Genomic DNA, 16,104 nt, shown 5'->3' on the forward strand with positions numbered 1-16,104 from the left:
TGGGAGAATTTCATTCAACTCCAGGCTGACCATGTTTTATTAGGAACCAAGATGACTTGAACTAATAGTCAGGAATGGTTGAATACGGACCCGATGTCAAATCACTAGGCAGTTCCCATTTCTAATGAGCAAATCCCTTAGACAATTAAGAATTTTTTCCTTTTGCATAACCCAGACAAAATCGCTACTTAAAAACAAACCAAAGACCCGAAACATGAGAAAGAGAAGGAAGCAGGGGAAATCTTAATAGGTTTTTAAACAATAAGAGCACCAGACATCTTACCCCATCAGACACAGAATGTTATTCAAATAACCAAAAAAGGAATTTTTTCTCTAAGTTTCTTGAACTGGAAAATGAATCATATTTTCTCAGTCCTGAGGCTGCAATTTTGTGCCTCTAGTAATATATAAGAATAGCTGTGATGCCAGTGCCCAGTAGCTGCTGCAATTGTTACTCGGGGACCTGTTTATTCACTAAGGACTTCACCCCAATGGTAAATTTGTAGAGGCCTCCTGCCCTTTGGAGCTCCTACCGTGTCCATTAGATCAGTGGAAATTCTGGGATTCAGAGCACTTTGCAAGGTCAGCAGGGGTCTGCTCTTTCTGTCCTGTTCCTGGTTTTTGGTTGTGCCTGGATTCCAGGGTAGCTTTCTCATCTGTTACCTTCATAGACTTCTCCAGAAAAGGATCTTTTGACCATCAGAGGAGCACGAAGATTCCAGTGGTGAGGAACAGATAACCTGATCTCTCTGGGTTCTCTGCAGGACACAGATGAAGGGCTGGCCATTCCCGAGTTCTCAGTGGTACCACTGAGGCATGAGACCCTAACAGTTTGCATGAGCAGTTTGAAAATTGCATCTTTGTTTTTACCTATATAATCACATGAAACCCGTGGTTCTCAAACATCAGCAGGCATCAGCATCACATGGAAGGCTTGTTAAAACAGATTTCTGGGCCCCAACACAGAGTTTTAAATTCTGAAGGCCTGAGGTGGGCGTGAACATTTGCATTTCTAACACGTTCTCGATGCTGCTGCTGCCGCTGGTCCCGAGAGCACGCCTGGAGAACTGCCACCTTCGACCATGGACTGTGAGAATTCACATGGACCTCAGCATTATAATCAGTCTCTCAGTTTTACAGACAAGGAAACTAAATCCAGAGAGATTGTTTTGCCAATGGTGAACAGCTGGTTAAAGTCAGAATGGAGATTTTAATCCTAGTCAAGTGACCTTTCTGCTGTATTTATTTCCCTCCCTTTTTATGCCTCTCAAGTCTAGTTACACTGTTTTTCATGGATGGGCATATTTATTATCCTGATCTGGACTGCAGACTTCTCAGGAGGACACCTATGATTTAATTTAGTATAGTCGAAGAGTTAACAGACATGGCTTTGGAGACAGACTGATTATGGTGTGAATTCTGGCTTTGCCACTCCCTAGCGGGATGACCCTGAGCAAGTTATTCAGCTTCTCCAAGCCTCAATTCCTTATTGGAAACATGAGAGCAATTGTGGTAGGCAGAATAATGGCCCCCTCACCAATCATGCCCACATCCTAATCCTAGGAACCTGTGAATATGTTATGTTACATGGCAAGGGGAAATTCAGGCAGCTAGCCAGTTGGCCTTAAAGAGATTATCCTGGATGATCTGGGTAGGACCTGATGTAACCACAAGGGTCTTTTTAATGTGGAAGAAGGAGGCAGAAGAGTAGATGTCAGAGTCATTCAAAATAAGAAAGATTTGACGGGCCATCCCTGACTTTCAGGTTGGAAGGAGGTTCTGAGTCAAGAAATACAGGTGACCTCTAGAAGCTGGAGAAGGCAAGGAAATGGTTTCTCCCCTAGAAGCTCCAGAAGGATTGCAGCCCTGCTAACATCTTGACTTTATAGCCCATTGAGATTTATTTTGGATTTCTCACATCCTGAACCATAGTAAAGGGGTGTTTTTTTTTGTTTTTTGAGACAGAGTCTTGCTCTGTTGCCTGGGCTGGAGTGCAGTGGCGTGATCTTGGCTCTCTGCAACCTCCGCCTCCTGGGTTCAAGTGATTCTCCTGCCTCAGCCTCCTGAGTAGCTGGGATTACAGGTGCCTGCCACCACGCCTGGCTATTTTTTGTATTTTTAGTAGAGACAGGGTTTCACCATGTTGGCCAGGCTTGTCTTGAACTCCTGACTTTGTGATCTGCCTGCCTTAGCCTCCCTAAGTGCTGGGATTACAAGGCGTGTTGTTTTAAGCCACTCAGTTTGTGGCCACTTGTTACAGCAGCAAGAGGAAACTCATACAGTTATCATGTGAACTCACAGGTATATGGTGAGTTAAAAAGAGAGGAGGGGTGCAAAACATCCATGGTAGAGTGAGAACTCTCCAGGGAGTGAGGACTGTGCCCAGCACACAGTGATCACCCTCTCAGTAAGCTAACTTTCTGAGCACCAGCTTTTTTGAATTGACTTTGGTGTCTTTAACACTTGAAGATCACCCTTCTTTGCTCAGCCTGGCTTGCAGACCTGGGCTGATTTGTGGATCTGATAGAAAAGTTTCCTTAGTTGGGCTCTTATCCCCCACCACCCCCACGCCAGTGTGGCCACATCCTCTGTCTGCATTGCTCACTCTTGAATTCCAAGAAGCGCAGGGGCACAGCCAGGAACAGGAACCCTGCCAAAGGAATACACCAAGAAACCAAGTCTCCCTTACGCATCACTGTAGGAACAGAGTTAATGGATTATGAACATGTGTTTGCTTTATACCATTGTTTGTTTCCCAGGTGGCAGCTGGCTGTCCCATCTTATTGGGTAGATGTAAGTGGAATTACGAATGGGATTTATGTTTCATGCACGATGGCGATTATTAACTTCAACTTACAGGTAATTTTCAGACCACATTGCACTAACTTGGTCTCTGATTGTCTTCTCCTTGTTTATTTATTCTGCAGCCAGAACTGTGTAGATGCGTACCCCACTTTCCTCGCTGTGCTCTGGTCTGCGGGGCTACTTTGCAGCCAAGGTAACTCAGACTTCCCTTTGTTCATTCTCCTTCTATAAAGTGCATCTCAAGGAGGTTCAAAGGGCAGGCTTTTTGTTGAAAGGACTTTGCCTGACCTCTGGCTCCCATCTGTGAAGCCCTGGAGAGGTGAGAGCCCTTGGGAGGCTGTGTTTCAGGCATGCTCTGCGCCCGTGCAGAGCGCATGTGATAATGCATTGCTAATGCTTGCTCCCTGGTGGCTGGTTGAGAGCTGCTGTGCTGACAAGGGTGGTTTAAGGCTAAATGTGACTCAGAATCCTTAAGCAGTGTTAGTTCAGATACAAGGGCATTATAAATGAGAGTGCCTGAGGGATCTATTCTGGGACCGCTGTCACTTGGCTCTTCTGCTAATAAGCTTCCAGTGTGGTGGCCCTCCTTCAGGCATGTTTCCACTGAGCCACGGGCTGGATGCCACATCCCCAGCCTTCCCACGGTTATCAGCAGCCCGCAGGCTTGACTTGAGCAAGTTGGAAAGACAGATCAACTTCCAGAGTTGATTTAACATTGAGTGGAAATCAGTCATACTTTTGGTCCCCTTTCGGGGCCACGCCTGGCACTGTGCCTAGTGGCAGATTGGCATGAACTGGCCAGCTTCTGTGGCCCTGGAGGGCACAGGCAGAAAGGCCACACTCAGTCCCATGATGAACTGTTTAAGACTTATTATTGTCTCTCCACTCTATAAAGTAGATAGAGTGGATCTTATGTCCCTTATTACCTTTCAGGATACTTTGATTCAGGGAGATAAAGTAACTTGCTTATAGCTACTCAGCTGGTGAATAACACAGGCAGAATGAGTGCCTGGGTCTTTTGGCCTAAAATTCTGGATTTTTCACAAAGATCCTCCTACTTTATTCATTTACATAATAAATATATATTGAAGAGCTACTCTGTGCCAAGCCCTGTGCCTAGATATACAGTGATAAATAAAGGAGATGGCGGTGAGGCACATGCCAGCTGGCAAGATGGACCACAGAAGTCAGTGAATGAAGACAATGACAAGGGTGGGAAGCGCCATGCAGGAAAAGAACTAAGTTCAGTGATAGAGAGCAGAGGTGAGGCGGCAGCAGAAACCACTTAAGGGACACCACGTGGCACTCCTTCTGTGCTGAGAAGGCTGTCAGTAAGCTCACCACTTATTTCCTATTTTCTATCCTGAGTTAAATACGAAACATGTCTTGCATTACTCGAAAAATCAAGTCAAACTATGCTCTTACTAGGAGTTATGGTTCTTTTTATGTCTTAGTGATGCTTGATCTAGATGAATGTGGACTTGCTGTAGCTAGATAAATACAATGGGAGTTTGAAGGTGTTTCATAGCCCTGGAAATATGTATTTCCTGTCAAAATAAGCTTTGTCATTGCCAGCAGACAAAAGCATCAGTAAACCTTGGTTGATAATCGTCATTTCTTATGAATAAAGTAGACTGTAGAATTTTTTTAGCAGAAAGGAAACCCAAAGATAATTCTAGTGCAAATCCCTCACTTTATAGAGCAGAAGCTCAAGTCCCAGAGGAGCAAGTGGCTTGCACGAACCTCAGAATTTTAGAGCCTGGATTTGTACCCTCCTGGTGCCAGCAGCCCACTTCCCTGCAGGAGGCACTCACCTTCCTTGCACAGGGGTATGAGTGTGGCCATTTTCCACCCATAATCTCTGTTAGCTCATGTTCAATTGGGTTCCCATTGAAAGAAAAATGGACCAATAAGTTGGAGCAGAATCATTCAGATGGTACAACATAGGAAAAACTTTGCCCAAGGCAAATCGTGATTGTGACAGTTTTGTGATTTTTAGAGAATAGCATGGGCTGGGCACAGTGGCTCATGACTGTAATCCCAGCACTTTGGGAGGCTGAGGCAGGAGGGTCACTTGAGGTCGGGAGTTCGAGACCAGCCTGACCAACATGGAGAAACACTGTCTCTACTAAAAATACAAAATTAGCTGGGCATGGTGGTGCATGCCTGTAATGCCAGCTACTCGGGAGGCTGAGGCAGCAGAATCACTTAAACCCTGGAGGCGGAGGTTGCGGTGAGCCAAGATAGCACCATTGCACTCTAGCCTGGGCAACAGGAGTGAAACTCCGCCTCAAAAAAAAGAGAAAGCTGAAGCTCACAGTTTGTCTTTTGCTTTGATTTTCTTATCTGCCAGATAACAATAGTATTTTGGAAGGCAGGAGGAATTGTGGAAAGAAATGGGTTTTGGGGAGCGGCTGATTGGAGACAAATCCAAGGACGCTCATTGCTGGTGTGTGACTCCAGGCTGTTACTCAGCTTTTTCAAGCCTCAGTTTCCTTATTGTAAAACAGGACCATGGTCTAGCTAGTAGCATTCCTACGGTGAGTGAAGTAATATGTATAAAGCTCCTGACACAGTGCTTGGCATATATCAGATTGAGCCATGTAAAACTGCCAATATCTGACTACGACCTACAAAAATAGCACTTCATATGATTCCGCCTAACATCTGAAGCGCAATAAATATTATTATTTATAATGCGGGTGGTGGTGATAAAGTTTTGAAATCAGAAAGACCTGGTTTCAAATTCCACCCCTTCACTGGCCTGACTTATTTTCATTCATTTGACAAATATTATTTTGAACACCCCTTTGTGCCAGGCACTATGCCAGGCTCAGAGATGATCTAGGAAAAAGACAGATGTCCTCATGGCTCTTGTGGCCTGAGCCTAAATTTCCTCGTCTGTCAAATGGTGACAATAACACACTCCTTACCAGCCGCTGGGAGGATTGGAGATTCAAGTTCCCAAAATGCCAGGAGCACTGCGGCAGGTGAAAAGTATTCCCTCAATGGCGGAAGTGTTTAAATTGCTTTTATATCTGTGGCTCCAGATAACACCAGTTCCAGCTGAGTTAACTCTCAGCTCCAAGCCTTCAGGACTTCATAGAGTTATTGGGGTGCTGCTCTTGGCAGTTTCCCAAAAAGCTAGAACGCAGAGGGAATCTCCTTCCCAAAAGGCTAGAACGCAGAGGGAATCTCCTTCCCAAAAGGCTAGAACGCAGAGGGAATCTCCTTCCCAAAAGGCTAGAACGCAGAGGGAATCTCCTTCCCTAGAGATCTTTTCTAAACGGTACCTGTTGGTTCAAGAAAGGTTAAACATTGTGCTGTGGGGAGGCTCAGGGGTGAAGGGTGTACTTTTAAGAGAACCAGTTTCAGAGCTGGGTTCGGGGTTTAAGCCCTACCCTCTGCCCCCTTTTACCAGCTGACAGCCTTATGCAAGTCTGGTTGACCACCTGAACCCACGTTTCCACATCTGGAAATAGAAATGTGGATACTAGTTATGTTGAAAGGACTCAGGTTAGATGATAGATATGCAAATACCTTGGAAACCAGGAGTATCCAATCTTTCGGGTTCCCTGAGCCACACTGGAAGAAGAGTTGTCTTGGGCCACACATAAAATACACTAACCCTATCGATAGCTGATGAGCTAAAGAAAAAAAGTTGCAAAAAAAATCTCATATTTTTAAGAAAGTTTATGAATTTGTGTTGGGCTGTATTCAAAGCCATCCTGGGCCACGTGCGACCCGCAGGCTCCAGGTTGGACAAATTTGTTGTAAACAATGCCATGATGCCGACATAAAGTCGTTACCAGTATTATAGGAAGGTTCTCAGGTTTCCTGTAGCCCTTGGGCTCTTTTTCTGAAGTGCGTGTGTCCTCTGCTAGATTTTGTGACCAATGTTGATTGCCTAATTGGGCTAACAGCATGTTTTGGTGGCTACGAAACTGACATAGGTGTTTTCATTTCTCCGCTTAGTTCCTGCTGCCTTTGCTGGACTGATGTACTTGTTTGTGAGGCAAAAGTACTTTGTCGGTTACCTAGGAGAGAGAACGCAGAGGTAGGTAACTGGGACTACTAAAGAACTATGGAGTGATTCCTGATTTTCGAGCAGGAAGAGTGATAATTCAAAACAATATTTGACTAGATTCACGGCTCTGTAGCATCCCCTTGGGTGGGAGGGGGAAGGTTGACTAGGACCTCTGATCCTTCTCTCCCTGAGCTTTGAAGGCTCTGAAAATATAGCTGGGGGGACTTGCCCAGTTTTCTCATTAAGCAATTCCTCCGCATGGTGCTGACTTTCAAAGGGTGCTTCAGTGCTGTTTACCGCACGTGCCTTGCAGCCCCACACCCCGCACTCCCATCCTGCAGAGTCTGGCGCTGGAATGACTTTTTATGTCTGGGTTCCCAGGCCTCCTGAGAGTGAAACGTTTCATTGTTTGTCTACAGAAATGAGAACTAAAGCTTGCACCTTGTGATAAGTTGTCCTGAGGAACATATCTTCCAGGGACCAGCAGAAACAATGTTGGGAAAATAAGATGCAGTAAGATGCAGACATGACAGCAGGGTGCGGCGGCTCATGCCTATAATCCCAGCACTTTGGGAGGCTGAGATGGGTGGATCACCTGAGGTCAGGAGTTCGAGACCAGCCTGGCCAACATGGTGAAACCCCGTCTCTACTAAAAAATATACAAAACATTAGCCAGGCATGGTGGTGGGCACCTGTAATCCCAGCTACTCGGTAGGCTGAGGCTGGAGAATTGCTTGAACCCAGGAGCCAGAGGTTGCAGTGAGCCGAGATTGCACCACTGCACTCCAGCCTGGGCAACAAAAGCAAAACTCCATCTCAAAAAAAAAAGATGCAGACATGAGACTGTGAAACTGACTAGTGTCACCATTGCATTGTTTATAGATGTTGCCAGACAGAAAGCCCCAAAGCAGCACAGTACCTTCCTGACACCTGGATTAGGAAATCTAGATTTTAGTAAAATACGTGCTAATACTTACAGAAGAAACGTTGGCGTTAGAGTATGCCATCAGTTCCTTAGAGACTGCAATTCCTAATGCACTAGTATGGTTTCGGGTGCCAGGAACACGTTCTGTGAGGCTGCTGCCCCAGGTGCTGACCCCAGCCTTCCACACCATTTTCCTTCCTTGTGTTCACAGCCGCTCTGTCTTTTACAATAGCACCCCTCTCTAGTGGCTAATGGGCTCTATGATTAGATAGCATCCTTCAGTAGTGATAAAGGCAGTGACATCCTAGGGAGGTCAGCGGGTGAAAGCGCTATATCTGGAAAACCTGAGAGCCTGTGAAGCTCAAGGACTTGACGGGGTTAGACCGTGAGCCGGGCTGCAGCTGGAAAAAGAATGACTGTTCTTTCAGCAGATCCTTCCCTGTGCTATCTCTTTCTTCATTCCTCTCCAGTGGCATTCTTATTTATCCTCTAAAATCACAATTCCATTATCTCTCCTATTCTTATCAACACTGCCCTAAATGATATTCTTTATTCTCTTTTGCCCTGGAAAACCTCTATCATGCCTTTTCCCATGTGATTACCTCGTTAAGAGTGGGGGTACAATGTCTAGCAATGAAATAAGAGGGTCTTCTCTTTTGCCTGGCTCCCTATGCAGTCCTATCTTACCCCCGCAAAGTCCCAGGGATGTGGCTCAGTCACTGCTCCTCTCTTCATCTGTCACCACTTGCTTGAGATCCTACAGCTGCTTTAATTCCGAGACCATCTGCAGAACATGACAAAATTTGTCCACCTACCCACATGTCCTTTTAACTTTAAAGGTTTTACTAACTGATTCCTATTAGGGAATGAACAGAGGTGGCAAAATTAAACAATAGGAGATTGATTTACAAGAAATCTTTGAAATAGTAGATTTTTTCGGACCTCATTGAAATATAAATGGCCTGACTTCTTGTGTCCCTCCCTGGTCTCCCTCTTTAGGTGATAAGAAGAAGATCCTGCCAGCCCCATAACCCGCCATCTGCGTGGGTTCTAGATCCCCTTCTCCTCCCCTCTGGCTGTGGTAGGCATTACTGATGAATCATGGTGCTCTTTCTTGCAGAGACCAAACCTGGCCTCAGAATCCTTCTTAACACAGATACTGCTTAACACGAGCACTCTGAGCAGCTGTCATCAGTAGAAGTAATAGATACTGGAAGAAATGTCTAAGCCTAATCTAGACCAAAATACGGCCTGATATAGATGCAAGCCAGAGGGGCTTTATGGTTAAATGCAAGGAGATTTTCAACCCTGCCGTCTAGAAGCTACTTGCTGAGATCTTCTTCAGTTGGGCCCATCTCCTCCCCAGGCCCCTCTTCTGTTCCTGGGCTATGTCACACTTGGACTCTGCAGACACCTAATGCTCTTGGGACCTGCTTTAGTTCTTGACCTCACCAACCGGGGAGGAATTGCTCGATGAGATCCTTCCCCCGGAATTTCTTTCTTGAACCCCAGATGGTCCCTTGCCCCTTTCCAGAAGTTGCTCCAGCCCTGTCCGCTTAGGAAATTCAGTGTCATCCTTGGTCCAGTGGGTAGGGAAGACATTCCATAATGTATGCCCCAGCCTGAGCTTCTTCCTTCAGGCTTCAGGCTGCTCTGCGAGGATTTTGCAGCTCCCTTTTTAATACCCTCTAGAAGTTTCTGGCTCTTATTTTCAGCCCTTCATCCTACTCTCTGACCCCTTCCTCTATCCTATTTAGTTCACCTGTAGCAGTTACTACGCAGCAGTGAAGGATGAACCTTGGTTTCATTTCTTTTCTCTTCTTTTCTTTTTTCTCTTCTCTTTTCCCCCTCCCTTCCCTTCCCTCTCTTCACATCACCTCATCTCACCTCACCTTACATAGTCTTGCTCTGTTGCCCAAACTGGAGTGCAGTGGCCTGATCTTGGCTCACTGCAACCTCCATCTCTTCCCAGGTTCAAGTGATTCTTATACCTCAGCCTCTTGAGTAGCTGAGACTACAGGTGTGCACTACCACACCCAGCTAATTTTTTGTATTTTTAGTAGAGATAGGGTTTTGCTATATTGGCCAGGCTGGCCTCGAACTGCTGAACTCAAGCAATCTGCCAGCCTCGGCCTCCCAAAGTGCTGGGAGTATAGGCATAAGCCACCCATGATGCCCAGCCTGAATCTTGGTTTCTTCCCTGTTCATTTAAGCTATTACCTGGGCCTGAACTCAATGGCACCTGGCACCAACTGGCAACTGACTCTTGGCCTTTTATTACCTACCTTCTGTAGCAGGCACTAGGTTGCTCCCTCTTCCTATCCCTCAGAGTCCTGTCATCTGTTGGGGCTCCCACTGATCTTCTTGGCAATTTGAAGTTCTCAGCTCAGTGGTGGGTGGGCAATGACTGCCAACTCTTGAGGCCAATGAACTCAGGTTACCCCACTCCTCCTTCTCCTTAGTTGCTCACTCACTCCTCATTCACTCAACATTCATTCAGTAGATATTTGCTACCTGCTCTGTGCCAGGTACCAGGTCAGTTGCTGAAGGAATAACAGTGAACATGACGGAGTCTTTGTCCCCAAGGAGACCCAAGGTGCCTCCCAGAGCCAGGGGCACATCGCAAGACCAAATATATTCAACTTACCAAAATAATCATAGATCTAGTTCTCAAAAAGCAAGAAGACTGATTCCTCGTTGCCATTTCTCCTCCTCAGCATCAATGTTTTAGAGTCTGTGGGCCCCTCCAAGTGTGGAGTATGGTGTTACTTCACCAGAGTTTGAGGAGAAACATTCTTGTTTTGGAAGGCCGGGGAGCATAGATGGATATCAAGGCTGCTGTTTCTGAAAGCGAAACCCACCAAACAACAGTATTAGAATCATCTGTGGTGCTTATTAAAGATACAGATTCCTGGGCCCCATCCCAGATTTATGAATCAGAATCTCTGCCAGAGGAAGCCTGAGAATTTGCATTCTCAGATGATTCTGCATTCTCAGATAACACATTCTTTAGGTGATTCTTACAAACACTGGAGTTTGGGAATCGCTGAAGGCTGTTCACTTCTCTTTTCTGAGAAATGATTCATTCATTTCAGAAATATTTGCGGAGGTCCTGATTTATTGGAGATTTGTGGGTGGGCAGAGGAGAAATATCTTGTCCTCACAGAGCTTACAATTTTTATTTTCTTTAGAGGTCACCAGGCTTAAAGTGACACTTCACTAAATTCTGAAAAGAACAGATTTTTAAAACAAGAAGTGACTGTAATGTTTTCTGTTCCTACCTCGTATTTTATGCACATTAAGAACCTGGGATGGGAAGTGGAGGAGGGGTGGTGACTGATGGGGGGGCCACAGAGAGCTGAGCTGGGGTGGTCTCGAACTCCTGAACTCAAGCAATCTGCCAGCCTCGGTCTCCCAAAGTGCTAGGATTATAGGCATGAGCCACCCACGATGCCTGGGTGGAACTCAGGGCTCTGGGTGCCTGGGCACCCCCATCTCCCACACTACGGCACCTCATCCTAGAAGTGGTTAGCACCTTTGAGATGGGAATTGTTTAGCAGGATGCTTTTGTGTTTTCATATGAGTTTTATGCTGCCTGTGGAGGACACAGCTGTTTCAAAACTAATAACCAAATTCTGGTCTCTGAAGTCTGAAGGCGTCCTTTGCCCTGCAGTGCAAAGCACAGGACTCTGGCCTCACACAGGCAGGTCTAAACTCCTATGTTGCCTCTTGCTGGCTGTGGGACCTGAGGCAAATCGTGCAACCTCTCTTTTCTGTTTGCCTAGATGGAAAATAGATTTACAATACGCCCCCATAGGGTGGCTGTGAGAATTAAAGGAAGTCATGGGTATACAATACCTGGCCCTGACAGATGCTTAATAATTTAATTCTGACCTTCCTCACTCATTTAGGATTATGTACCAACTTTTAGAAACAATGAAAGATTAGTGAGTCTTCTGTGGTTGGTATAAAAAAATAGAAACATGAAAGAGATGTCTTTCTTGTTCAAGGGCTAATGACCCTGGTGTGCTCTGTCTAGGCCCCCAAGATCTTCCTTCCCTGCTCACAGCATTTCAGGTTCTCCGCAGCTTTGCTTGAGCCTGGGTCAGGTTCGGCATCTGCCCACCAGGCTCACTTGCCACAGCTGTGGCGCCATCTCCAAACTTCAGAGACTTAAAGGTGCAGCTAATGACGTGCCTGGCCTGGGGTCACATTCCCTGAGCCCTGCAGACAAGGGAGCAGGAGGCTGAGCTCTTATCTTCCACACCCTGTGCACAGCCTGGGAAAAGTTAAAGCACCCTAGTCCTATGATGCGAGGGCCACATGCCCTGAGACCTTGGAAAAATCCTACCTGAATTGAAGAGCATCACTATTTCATCAGGAGGCGCTGCCATTTCATTTTTCACTTCGGTTTTATCTTGAGTGTAAAACAGCTTCGCAAATCACTTTTTCTTGTTTCTGTAATGAGCATATGGTGGCCTCATTCGTGTGATAAATCTGAGCTGCCATGATATTTGACTTTTCACAATTTAATTTATCTGAACCCTCTATTCTCTGACTAAAAAATATCCCTTACTTGGACTTCTTTATTTTCACTTCCCTTACCAGCACTAGCAGGGGACTCTGTACTCATCTGCTGGGGCTGCCATAACAAAGCACTGCAACCTGGGGAATTTATTCTCTCACAGTCCTAGAGGCTAAAAGTCCAAGATCAAAATGTGGGCAGGGTCAATTTATCCTGCAGCCTCTCTCCTTGGCTTGTAGAGGGCCACCATCTCCCTGTGTCTTCACGTCATCACCTCACTCAGCGTGTCTGTATCCAAATCTCCTCTTCTTATAAGACCCCAGTCATACTGGATGAGGGTCCACCCATATGAGTTCATTTTACCTTAATTATCTCTTTAAACACCCTGTCTCCAAATACAGTCCCATTCTGAGGAACTGAGGGTAAGGATTCAACATATGAATTTTGGAAGGGACCTAATTTAGCCCACAACACCCTCTTTTGGGATGTTTATTTTCCCCCTTAAGGAGCTAGTTAGGATGTCTTATCTCATGAACATGACTGTTAACAGGAAAACAGAGAGAGAATGAAGCTGGCCAAGGAACAGGGCTGGTGTCAGCTAGCAGTGCTTTTCCGATGTGAGTGGGTCCCACAGGGAGCTTGTTAAAATGCAGATTCTGATTCATTAGGTTCCAGAGGGACCTGATATTTCCCATTTCTGACAAGTTTCCAGTGTGGGGGCTCATGCTGTTGGTCCACGGACCATACTTTGAGTAGCAAGGAGCTTGATACATATTGGCTGAGTGACTTTCAGACTCCTGCTGTAGAAAAATTATGAGTTGGCTGGGCATGGTGGCTGACGCCTGTAATCCCAGCACTTTGGGAGGCCGAGGTGGGCAGATCACCTGAGGTCAGGAGTTCGAGACCAGCCTGGCTAACATGGTGAAACCCCGTCTCTACCAAAAATACAAAAATTAGCCGGGCATGGTGGCAGGCGCCTGTAATCCCAGCTACTCAGGAGGCTGAGGCAGGAGAATCTCTTGAACCTGGGAGGCAGAGGTTGCAGTGATCTGAGATTGTGCCACTGCACTCCAGCTGGGCAATAGAGCTTGACTCAGTCTCAAAAAAAAAAAAAAAAAAAGGAAAAGAAAAAGAAAAGTTATGAGTTATATTATCAGCATATGGGGTGCCTTTCAAATTGATAAGATTTCTAATATTAAACCTGTGGATGCCAAATGCTGCTCTCTGATTACGGCAGGAAATGGCACTTGGCAGCACGAAGTTAGCTGTTGGGCTGAGCTGGCTCATCTCGTTGTGCAGTCCTGATTGCCTAAAGACGCCTTTCCGGGATCTTTACTAACAACCCTCCTGAGTCATTTGGACTTTCCTAACCTGTTAGCACCACTCAGATGGGCCAGCCATGGAGGCAGTCAGAGGAGGGCTCTGCAGAGGGAGGGCAGAAGCAGGGTGGCCTCTGCATGCCATTAGGAGGTCACATCTCACTGGGGGATGCAGTTTAGGATTTAGTGCCTTGGAGAGAAGGATAGAGTGTATTAAAACATGTCTCCGCCGGGCGTGGTGGTTTACACCTATAATTCCAGCACTTTGGGAGGCTGAGGTGGGTGGATTGCCTGAGCTCAGGAGTTCAAGACCAGCCTGGCTAACATGATGAAACCCCATCTCTACTAAAATACAAAAAGTTAGCTGGGGGTGGTGGCACGTGCATGTAGTTGCAGCTGCTTGGGAGGCTGAGGCATGAGAATCACTTAAGCCCAGAAGGTGGAGGTTGCAGTGAGCCGAGATTGCACCACTGCACTCCAGCTTGGGCTACAGAATGAGACTCTATCTTAGAAACAAAGAAACAAACAACAACAATAACAACAATAATAACAACAAAAACCAAGTCTCTCCCTCCACTCAAGAATGCAAGGGCCTGTCTCCCATTGCTGGGTGCCCAGGTCTCATGAATGTAAACATGAATTATTCCAGGCAGCCTCAGGAGACTAGAATGAGCCCTCAGATGCCGAAGCACCTTTCAGATTCCACCGGTTTTATCGGCTCATTTAAACTTCACTTCTAACACAGTCTTGCATTACACACGTGTCCCTTAGGGGCAGCTGCAGAGAGGGTCTTAATGGTCCTGATGCTCAGTGAGGATGCCCAATGGTCAACAGAACCTGCCACCTTCAGGCCATCGAGGAGCTCTGGAGTTAAGGAAATCATGAGAGCACAGAGAGGCGGGTACAGCAGAGCCCTCGCAGTAATGGGTTTTGAGGTCTAGGCTCTCTTCACTTGGGTTTGAAATAAGGTCAATGACTAGTAATAGCTGAGACACTTCTATCCTTCATATGAAGTAAATGGGAAAATGGAGCATTGTTGAGTCCAGGGAGCTATAATTTAAACCCCATGTATCTAAAAGGGGTAACATTTTTGTGTGTGAAATTGGTGTCATTCGCACTGCATCTACAGTTTTCTTTTTCCTTCTCTTCCAGCACCCCTGGCTACATATTTGGGAAACGCATCATACTCTTCCTGTTCCTCATGTCCGTTGCTGGCATATTCAACTATTACCTCATTTTCTTTTTCGGAAGTGATTTTGAAAACTACATAAAGACGATCACCACCACCATCTCCCCTCTACTTCTCATTCCCTAACTCTCTGCTGAATATGAGGTTGGTGTTCTCATCTAATCAATACCTACAAGTCACCATAATTCAACTCTTGAAAGGATTCTGCTCTTCTTTAGATGGCTGTAAATCTATTGGCCATCTGGGCTTCACAGCTTGAGTTAACCTTGTTTTTCCGGGAACAAAATTATTTCATGTCAGCTCCGCCCCTTGAACGTGACCGTGGCCCCAAATTTGCTACTGTCACGCATTTTGTTTGTTTCTTCACTTATTCTGTTCCCTGGAGATGTTTTGTGACCAGCTTTGTGTTTTCTGAAAATAAAATGCAGAGACATGTTTTAAGCTGATAGTTGAGGGGTTTTGTTAATGGCTTTTGAGGGATATATCTCTATACCCACAAATGACTAGTTTGTTTTCCTCAAACTAAATGATAATATTAAAAACATACATCCTGGCCAGGTGTGGTGGCTCACACCTGTAATCCCAGCACTTCGGGAGGCTGAGGCGGGTGGATCACTTGAGGTCAGGAATTCAAGACCAGCCTGGCCAATATGGTGAAACCCTGTCTGTACTAAAAATACAAAAATTAGCCAGGTATGGTGGCGAGTGCCTATAATCCCAGCTACTTGGGAGGTTGAGGCAGGAGAATTGCTTGAACCCGGGAGGTAGAGGTTGCAGTGAGCCAAGATCATGCCACCGCACTCCAGCTTGGGCAACAGGGTGAGACTCCATCTCAAATTAAAAAAAATACACATCTGGCTTCTGGAAGAATTCCTTGAAGATCTTTTATGACATCCATCCCTCTTCACACAGCCATGTGAATTAGGTTGGTGTCTTCATATGCTAGCATCGTGGCCAGCACTTCCATGTTATACAGTTTAAAATGTTCTGTAATTCCCTGTGGGAGCCTAAGATAATGCCAGGCCCATCATAGGTGCCCCCAGATATTGGCAAACCAATGATTAATGAATGAATGAGTTTATGAATCGCTACCTGGCTGTATTTAATGAAGTATGTGTGTTGAGCCATTGCCCACAGTGTAGACAGATTTGTCCAATAATATGGGCCTCTTCCCAAAGGCCCTACCACCTAATGCCATCACACTGGGGATTCGATTTCAACATGTGAATTTGGGGAAAGTGCAAACACTCAGACCATAGCACCATCTCAGTAAATGTCCCACTGGTCACTCAGTTCATAGTGACAGTGATCCAG

At 45.9% G+C, this 16,104-nt stretch overlaps 1 protein-coding gene across 5 annotated transcripts in view; it reads left to right on the forward strand.

The window, feature by feature from the left end:
• Positions 1-15,238, forward strand: part of ALOX5AP (arachidonate 5-lipoxygenase activating protein) — a 52,382-nt gene extending 37,144 nt beyond the window's left edge. For all 5 annotated transcript variants that reach the window (XM_054446585.2, XM_054446583.2, XM_054446584.2 and 2 more), the window contains 3 exons: positions 2,928-2,998; positions 6,781-6,862; positions 14,754-15,238. In XM_054446585.2, the coding sequence (XP_054302560.2) occupies positions 2,928-2,998; positions 6,781-6,862; positions 14,754-14,916 (316 nt within the window). In that variant the 3' untranslated portion in view covers positions 14,917-15,238. The remainder of the gene's footprint in view (positions 1-2,927; positions 2,999-6,780; positions 6,863-14,753) is intronic.
• Positions 15,239-16,104: the final 866 nt, after the last annotated feature.

Source organism: Pongo pygmaeus, chromosome 14, assembly GCF_028885625.2.
Source record: "Pongo pygmaeus isolate AG05252 chromosome 14, NHGRI_mPonPyg2-v2.0_pri, whole genome shotgun sequence".
NCBI classification, from domain to species: Eukaryota; Metazoa; Chordata; class Mammalia; order Primates; family Hominidae; genus Pongo; species Pongo pygmaeus.